Here is a 9,452-nt window from a genome sequence, read left to right on the forward strand (position 1 = left end):
AAACTGCCAAGACAGTGTGAACCCACCGGTTTTCTTCATCCCACCTGCGACTAGACAAGGTTTGGGGTACAGCAAGTTCATATCCCCAGTAGATGACAGAAAGGCTACCAGCCAACATGATGGGCCTGCCTTTTCCTATTTCTATTATACAAGAAGTCACCTAAAATAACAATAAAAGTCTAGAACTTTCTTTCCTTCTCACAGGAGCCTTCACAAATGCTTCACAGTGTTAGTGGCTGCCCCCTTCTCCACACCGGAAAGAAAGTGCAACAAAGGCTTCTGCAGCCAGAGAGGGGACATCCTGAAACACAGGCTGCGCTGCTGAAGTTATGGCGACCTCTCTCTTCTCAGGGAAAGGGAAGCCATACAGTAAGTCCAGCTCTGCACTGTCGCCGCTAAGGCTGATCTGACAGTCTTTTCAGCATCCAAGCCATGTGTCTTCCCTTTCATTCAGGACAGGGTCCATCCACACCCCAGGCTGAGGTGTTTCCTGCGATGCTGGCCCACAGCCCTTCAGAGCCACGCTCACCATGTAGTCCAGGAAGCCCTCTACCCTTTCTTGCGACCTGCGCAGCCTGGCAGTACTCAGTACACAAAAGGCAGCCAGCTGCTTAGGGCTGTTCTTCTGCTGTGCACATTTCAACATGAAATGAAACCAAACCTAAGACATGAGAATTATTTATAGGAATAAAAATGGTTTTAAAAATTCAAGTCTTAGCTAGTTTGACTAAATTCACTCATTTCCTCAAAGCCTCTAAAGCAGTGGGTCATGACCCCTTTGGGGGTGCTCAGATGGCTTTTTCACAGCACAGCGGTCACAGATCAGGTACCCTGCATATTGGCTATCTACATTACAATTCATAACTACCAAAATTACAGTTATGAAGTGGTAATGAAAATAATTTTCTGATTGGAGGTTGCCCCAACATGAGGAACTGTATTGGGTGGCAGCATTAGGAAGGGCTCAACACAGCTCTAGGCCTATGGTTTTCTGACTGGTTACGTTTGCTGGCACTTAATCTTCCTTTCATATAACACACCATCAGCCACCAGTGCCAGCAAGAATACCACGGTGGCAGGTATACCACTCTCCTTAGTGGGGCATGTGGTCTCCCCCTTGAAAATATTGCTCATCCATCCCCAGCACCAGCAGGAATGCTGTGGTGACAGCTTCTTTGGGAGCCTCCTCCTCCTCCTGTTCTTCAGCAGTCATCTGACACCTGTAAGCACAGCTTCCTCATCAGTAAACGAGGGTGGTACCACCTTTGCTGAACTAACAGTTAATTAAGATTAGGGAACCGGCTTACTTGTGACTTCTCAATGGGTTTTAGTCTGATTCAACCAGAGAAGTGCTAAGTGGCCAGAAGCACACCAGTGAGATCCAAAGTGATTCTTGATGGCATTCCTGACTCAATGGCCTCAACAGGAGAAGTCTAGACTTCATATCAAGATGCCATGTCCCATTCTGACCACAAGGCCAGACCTTTGTCTAGTTGACAAAGGAGAGAACCATAGCTCAGCTGCGTTCAGTGGCTCGCACTGACCGACACGTGGGGTGTGCTCAGAGGTGGGTGCATATGGGGTCCCTTTGGCTCAGAATCTTCCTGCATTCCTTAGTTTCCTGTCAAAATCTGGACCCAACATGGCTATGAATCCGATAAAAGGATAATTTTTATTTAAGCCACACATTCAGGTCTCCAACTGCTCTGCTAATAAGAGCCAGTAAGTCTGTTTTCACTCATCCAGCATTTGGTCCTAAAACCATCTACACAGACTTCAGAACACTCACTCCAAGTGCCCCACACCTACACAAGAATACACTGCGTGTCAGCAGAAACGACATCTGGATCACGGATCACTGAGCTAACATTAATTAGTCCCAAAGACAAAATTCCACTTGGTGCTGAAATGAGCTGAAGAGCTAAAAGGAAGCCATCTTGCTCACCAGGGAAATGCCACGTGAGGAACAGAGGTGGCCCGGAAGCCCGGAAAGGACAGACAGCTACCATACTGTTTGTAGGGGCGTGGAAATAATTCCCAATTTCTAAGTTCCTGTGAAAGAACAGTGAGCATGACACACTGGGTAACAACACTAAGAATTCATTTCAGAGAGTTAGAAAGAAAAATGAGCTTTAAGTTTTATTAAATATTAAGATCTATTCCACACCTTACAGAGAGATGCTTCCTCTTTAGCTGAAGCACACTCACCCTGAAACGCAGACAGGACCTACAGAGTTATCTTCAAAAATGTGCATTATGGCAGTTTTTGAAATTTAGAGCAATTAAAATGAATACAAGGGAAGCAGAATACGGCCTCCAAATTAGGAAGTGACATAGTCCTGATCTAGCGGTATCCTGGCCAGACTGCGGGGGAACATTTAAACATTCATCATCAATATGCTAATACCACTGAGTAAGTCAAATTAAGAAGCCTGCCTTTCAGGCTTCCAGTATCTTTCTTCTAGATGCCAACTATTCCTTGCTTCAGGAAGTCACACAGTCTTCCACAGTGCACTCTGTACGCACGCTCAGACTTCTGACATTGACTATATTAAAAGAAGAATGACGTTCAAAACAAATTGTCCTTCAGGGAGAAGGTGACTGTCCTTAAGAGATCAGCTACCCAGGCCTCACGTAGCTCTGAGTGTGGGATGGGGTGACTGAGGTCAAGGCCCGGGAAGCCTGGGGTGTCGCAGGCCCCGGGAGCAGGAGAGGCTTCTCACAAGATGCTCAGCATGCCCTACCACCCCCTCTAAGAGAAGGGGAGGGAGAACCTTCTGAAAAGACAACGGAGGAAACACAGAATGTTGTTGCTGTGAGGAAAAGCGGACTCAGAGAAAAGCTCTTTGGAGAGGTCTCTCTTGGCCTGGGCCAAGCCCCTCCTGACGCCCCGGTGACAGCAGCGCCACCAGCCCACCTCCACACAAGCCCACAAGCCAACCTAAAAGGTGGCAACTGCCTGAGTCCTGACTCATTTCTTTCTGATCAAACCACGAATAGCCAGTAGTCTATTGCGGGCTTATGTCTAACCCAAGAAGGTAGCTGAAACCTCTGCAAACACGGCAGCATGCCAGCCGACTGCACTTTTGGCCCACTTCACAGACGAGGCAACAGAGGCATGAAGAGTTTCAGTTACTTCCACAGGCTGCGAGACACGAGCGAGGGGCTGAACCCATGGCTAAGGAGTCAGAACTCGGCTCCCCCAAACCCTGCCCCATCTCATTACGCTCAAGGGGTTTATGACTCACTTTCTGCAGTGAACACTGTGCTTACGACATAATAAGAACTCAATAAACGCTATTTTCACCCCTTTGACTTAGGAAAAATGGGCATAAGTGAGCCTAACAAACAAACCTATTTTAATTTTTCCTTTTTCTGCAGCTCAGTGTGAGTCAGACATAAAATGAGGTTGTGATCTCAGGTGACCTCACAACCAGTTCAGGATGGAGAGAGGCGTCTGCAGCCCTGCCCCCTGCAAGCCACACAGATCACTGCTGCACAGGGAGGCCACCAGGAGACAGGCTGTCAGAGGGGATAATGAAGGAGGCCACGGAAGCCATGCTAGGCAAGAGAGGGCTGATGAGGAGCGAGACACCGGGTGTCTGCCATTACGAGGCCCACTGAGGCTGAGTTTACAGGAGTGGGGCTCAGGTACCTCCCCTCTCAACCTGCACATGCGTGTACATTCCAGGGCAGAGGTTTTCACACTTACACACGCTTCTCATGGCGGGCTAATTAAACTGGCACTCCAGATCCCACGCCAGACTTATTATTTTCTAGGACACTGTTCTCATTAATGACTGACACCAAGTTTTACCCACGACCCACAGACAACCAGCCTCAGGTCCTGAAGTTGTAGTTTGCCATAAAGAGCTGGGAACAGGAAAGTTTCTGTACGTGGAAGAAAGGAGTTTGGATTCCAGTTCCAAATCTGCCCAGGATCTGTGTGCCTCGGTGTACTTCCTAAATGACAACAATGCTACCTGTCCTCCAGACTGCAAACGACAGTGTGCCATCTCAGGGCCAAGCTCTGTGACCAAGACGCATCATCCTTACTATCTCATCCTTAAAATCTCTTAAATAATAACTTTTTACCTTTATTTAGTGTGTGTGTGTGTGTGTGAGAGAGAGAGAGAGAGAGAGAGAGAGAGAGAGAGAGAGAGAGAGAGAGAGACAGAGACAGAGAGAGAGAGAGAGAGAGAGAGAGCACATTTCTACAAATACGCCACAGCAGAAGTTAGAGAAGCATTCACTAGAGTTCCTTCTACCACATTAGCTCTGGGGGTTGAACACAGGCCGGCAGCCTTGGCAGCAGCCACCTCTGCCTGCTGAGCCATACTGCTAGCCTAAATTTTATTTAAAATTCCTTTCCTGTTCTAATTTATAGTTAGTTAATGTGTATGCCACGTGTCTGCGGATGCTTGCAGAGTCCAGAAGAGGGCACTGGTTTGCTGAAGCTGAGTTACACAGGACAGATGGCTGTGAGCTATCTGATGTGGCTACTGGAGCTGACTGGGTCCTCACAAGAACAGTTAACTGCTGAGCCATTTCTTCAACAACTATCTCAGTTTACTCTTTTTATTTGTTTGTTTGTTTGTTTAGGCAGAGACCTATGAGGTAGCCCTGGCTGGCCTGGAACTCGCTATGTAGACCAGGCTGGCTTCCAACTGAGAGAGATTCACTTGTCCCCACCTCTAGACTGGGATACAAGGCACATGCCACCATGCCATGCTTATCCTTTCTCTGCATACACTCTCTTTTGCTGACCCATCTTCCTGCACCCAGACTTCTGTACTCCCAGTGGTTTCCCTTTTCCTTTATCATGTGCTCTAGCTCCGGCTCATACGGCTTGTTTCTCCCCTTCTTACAGGCCCCTTTTTGTGTTGGCATCTACCCACTCACTCCATATAAACCTGAGAAGCTGAGGTCCCACTCCTGAGCGAGAGCCTCCTGGATTTACTTTTCTGAGCCGCAGTTACCTCACTATTTCCCAGGCCTGGGCTTAGGCCGGATCCTTTGCTCCTTCTCATGGGTCTTCGGGAGCCACTATTGCTGCTAGCTCTGAGAATCACTGCTGGAAGAGCGGCTTTGGATACAAAGAGGCATTGATAAGCTCAAGGGATGAGCTGGACTGCCCGGCAAGCCAAAGCTGGACCACTACCCAGGTCAGGGAGCTGCTTGTGCCCAGGACAGGACAGGTGTCACCAGGTGACCCCCAAGTCTCTCTGCTTATGGTCTGTGACTCTACTTGGCAGGGCATGTACAAAGGAAACCTGTTTTCCATTTTCTCTGCAATCCAAAGCAAAATTCAATTTCAGATACAGTTCTAAACTTAAATGTAATACTTTTAACAATTGTTTTTTTTAATTCCAGCCAAATTTCAAATATAGATTATGCCAGCAAACCCTTACCAGGCAGTTCTGACAGCAGCGGGCAGAGGGGTCTGTTGGTGCCAGCAAACCCTTACCAGGCAGTTCTGACCGCAGCGGGCAGAGGGGTCTGTTGGTGCCAGCAAACCCTTACCAGGCAGTTCTGACAGCAGCGGGCAGAGGGGTCTGTTGGTGCCAGCAAACCCTTACCAGGCAGTTCTGACAGCAGCGAGCAGAGGGGTCTGTTGGTGCCAGCAAACCCTTACCAGGCAGTTCTGATAGCAGCGAGGAGAGGGGTCTGTTAGAACGCTGATTTCTGTCCCAAGGGTCATTACAGATGCAGTCTAGAGAGGACAACATGCAACTCCTATACTCACAAACAAACAAAAGGGGCTGGAGAGATGGCTCAGTGGTTAAGAGCTTTGGCTGCTCTTCCAGAGGACCTAGTTCTATTTTCAGTACCTACATGGAAGGTCACAACTGTCTAAAACTCCAGCAGATTCATGGGCACTGCATGCACACTGTGCAAACATACATGCAGGCAAGACATGTAAAAATACTAAAAATAAAAATAAAAGTAAAAAATAAAGACACAAGCCTTTATCTAAACTTCACACATGGTGATCATCCTAGCTGTATTTTAACCAATTTATGGGACAGAAAAAGGTCAGGGAAAGTTGACCAGACCAAAATGAAGCCCTTAGGTTTGTTTGCAAACAGTGGCAAGACTCACTATAATTGCTCTGTCTCTGAGACAGCAGCACACAGTTCTGTGTTGACTAGACTTCCATGCACAGCATCCAAATGTACTCCTGAGGCAAACAGCTTCACCAGCTGAGCAAGCATCTCACCAGCCATGTTCCCCTTTATTCAGTTCTGACCTGAGGTCCCACTTTTGTGTGTGTCTAAGGATTAAGCATGGGACTCGTGGCTGCACACATTCTGAGCAAGGACTCCATGTCGAGCCCCAGCCCCAGACATCGCTAGCACCACCTATGTCATTTAGCGTGACTACAGTGAACCAAGGGACTTGCTCCTTGCACTGATGGTCACCCATTCTCTAAAACTGTGGCTTAAGTGGCCTTGAAATCTTCACATGCGCTCTAAGTCTGCCAGGCACGCTGTGGGCAAGAGGGTCCTCAACACGATGAGCGATGAGCATGTTGAAAACAAACAAGGAAAAGTCTGCCACCGCTCTGACAAGCAAAACTGGTTTATGAATTACTCAGAAAAGAGGTATTTGGAAAGAGAGCTGGGAGATAAGAAATGCCAGGATGGAACATCTGGACCTCACAGCTGCTGAGCTGCCTCCTTCTTTAGCTTCTGGCAACAAGGAGAGCCTAGGGCTGGAGACAGCTTCCTCAGCAAATTGCTTGCCCTGCAAGCATCAGGAACTGAGTTCCAGTGTCAGAATTTATGTAAAAAAAGGCAAGTGTATGGCAAGGTCTTGTAATCCCAGCAAAGGGAAGGTAGAGAGGAGTGGATGAGGGCTTGCTGGCCAGCCACCTGAAACTAAGAAGCCAACACACACACACGCACGCACGCACGCACGCACACACACTCAAGACTAGAGAATGACAGCTGGACTGGGTCCGAAAAAGCCTGGGATAAAACCGGACTCACTGAACATAGCGACAATGAGGACTACTGAGAACTCAAGAACAATGGCAATGGGTTTTTTATCCTACTGCGGCAGTTTGGATGCTCACCTTTCTAGACCTGGATGGAGGTGGGTGGTCCTTGGACTTCCCACAAGGTAGGGAACCCTGATTGCTCTTTGGGCTGACAAGGGAGGGGGACTTGATGGGGGAGGGGGAGGGAAATGGGAGGCGGTGGCGGGGAGGAGGCAGAAATCTTTAGTAAATAAAAAAAAAAGACTAGAGAATGAGAAAGCACTGCAGAAAACACAGGAAATGGAAGATTTTCTTCTGAAGCAGCAGCCTAGGAAGCTGGACTTTTGTGGGAGGATCTTCAGACTGCTGGACAACTGCTGTGCTGCTGCTCTGGCTCAGTTGTCCCCATCTGATACCTTGATACCCACCCATTTCCTCCTTACTTGATGCCCTCCTGGGAATCGGCTTGTTTTCCTCCTAACAGAGGTTGGGACCCGGGGATACCTGGCCTGAAGACAACCAGGTCCCGAGCCTGAGCTGACCCTTCCCCAACTTGATAACCCAGAGCCCCAAAGCAGGAGCTCCTGCTGGGTCACACTTGATTATCCAGACAGGCTTTCAGGATCTCCCCCAGTGAGATGCCTACTGGCTGCAAGCTCTGGGCTTTGCCTGAGTCAAGGAGGCTCTGAGCAAGTGCTAAGTGTTTTGAAAGTGTGAAGGGCCAGCTAGGAGAAACAGGGGGCAAGTGGGATCACCCGCATGTGAGGAACTCTGTGAAATCCTGAATGAACCCGTGTCTGCTCTGGGGGAGTGAGCAGAATGAGGGTGTCCGGTCTGAAGGTTGTCAGGAAGGTGGCCTGGGATGGAGTATGCAGTCACATAACTCACAGAGAAAAATATATGAAGAAAGAGGAAACCAAAGGTACAGGAGGGGAAAGGGATTTCAAGTCTGAAACAAAATTCTCCCTCAGAAGCTAGGAATTGTGGGAATGTATCACTCCTGTAGGTAGAAAGCAATACAAGCCTTTAAACTATATTTCATCTAGTACCTTTAAAGATGTTAAAGAGGAACGTCTGGAACACAGTAACTTAGGACAGATGCTCAGCCCTGGAACTGACACCATGGGCCAGATTTCTCACAGCGTTCTGCACTCACCGGTACGTAGTCTCTGGAAGGAGGTCCTTTATCACGTGTGTGGTAGTGTTGCCCACAGTAATGCTAGTGTGTCCGAGATCAACGTTGTAAGCGACGATTTCAGATCCATTATTGCACGGCTCTTCCCAGTTCAGTACAAGGCACACAGAGGGCGGGTCCAGGTGGGCATCGAGGGGCTCCTCCTCCAGGACGCACAGCGTGGACACAGGGTCAGGGGCAGAGGCAGGTGTCTGGCAGTGGACAAGCTCGCTGTACGGCCCAGCACCTGCGGGATTGAAGGCCTGGAAAACAGAAGGGTGTCACCAGGTCACATCATGGCATGAGCACACGCCAGTACCTCCACATTAGCCAATGTTAAATTTTTGGGTGTGTACATGTGTGTGTACATGCATTTGCTTGTGGAGGTCAGGGGTCATTCTTAACTGCTCTCCACCTCTGCCCCGATGTCTAGGGTGCCATGTGTACCCTACTGCCTGCGAACACCCAGGAGGTTCCTCAGCTGCTGAATTCCCTATCCTCCAAGCTGCTCAGGTTGTATCTAGAGTTCTCGGGAGCACCTATGTCCCAGTCGCCCACGTCCCGCCCATCAGACCACCTGAAGTCACCCTAGGGCAACCACCTCCTCTCTAGCCAATGTGACACCCCCCTGGTCTCGGCACTGGCCCCACCCTAGAGTCTGGACCTGCAGTGATTAGAAAAACATACTAATACAAAAGTCAGGACTTCCTTCGGTTTTGCGCTTTTCTTTATGTGGAGGAGTGCGTGGCACATGTACAGGTGACCCACGTGGCCAGAGAAGGGAGGTGGACATCCTGGAGCTGGAGCTACAGGTGGCTGTGAGCAACCTGACATGGGTGCTAGGAATCGAATTTGGGTTCTCTGGAACAACGGGCTTTTAACCACTATGCCCCCTCCAGGACTTTCAGTTTGACTCTTTGATGGCATCCATCTTACCAGAACAGAGACGGAAGCCCTTTACTACAGAAGCACACAGAGACCCTATCTGAGGCTTGTGACCTCGCGTCAAAAGAGCCATTAGCACTTGGCTTTCATCGCTCACTGTTCTTAATTTCACTGGTTCTGCCGACTTCCTTGCCAGTCCTCACGGACATCTACCTCAGGACCGGTGCCCTTGTGGTTTCTTCATCCAGAGGCTTTCCTCCCAGACTCTTCTGCGAGCCCTTGCTAGCATCCTATTTCAGCATTGCCCTCATCACTAGCATAGACAGAGCTTGTTATCTGCGGGCCTGGAACACCTCTGACAACTCGACCAGAAGCTGATATGGAAGACATGTTCCATACGTGTTATAAAGC

The 9,452-nt window shown here is 49.0% G+C and overlaps 1 protein-coding gene across 3 annotated transcripts in view; it reads right to left on the reverse strand.

The window, feature by feature from the left end:
* Fndc3b (fibronectin type III domain containing 3B) overlaps window positions 1–9,452 on the reverse strand; it is a 291,701-nt gene that overhangs the window by 21,700 nt on the left and 260,549 nt on the right. For all 3 annotated transcript variants that reach the window (XM_005343904.2, XM_026782781.1, XM_013347920.2), the window contains exon 22: window positions 8,139–8,419. In XM_005343904.2, coding sequence (XP_005343961.1) covers window positions 8,139–8,419 — 281 coding nt within the window. The remainder of the gene's footprint in view (window positions 1–8,138; window positions 8,420–9,452) is intronic.

This window comes from Microtus ochrogaster, chromosome 1, assembly GCF_000317375.1.
Source record: "Microtus ochrogaster isolate Prairie Vole_2 chromosome 1, MicOch1.0, whole genome shotgun sequence".
In the NCBI taxonomy this organism is placed as follows: domain Eukaryota; kingdom Metazoa; phylum Chordata; class Mammalia; order Rodentia; family Cricetidae; genus Microtus; species Microtus ochrogaster.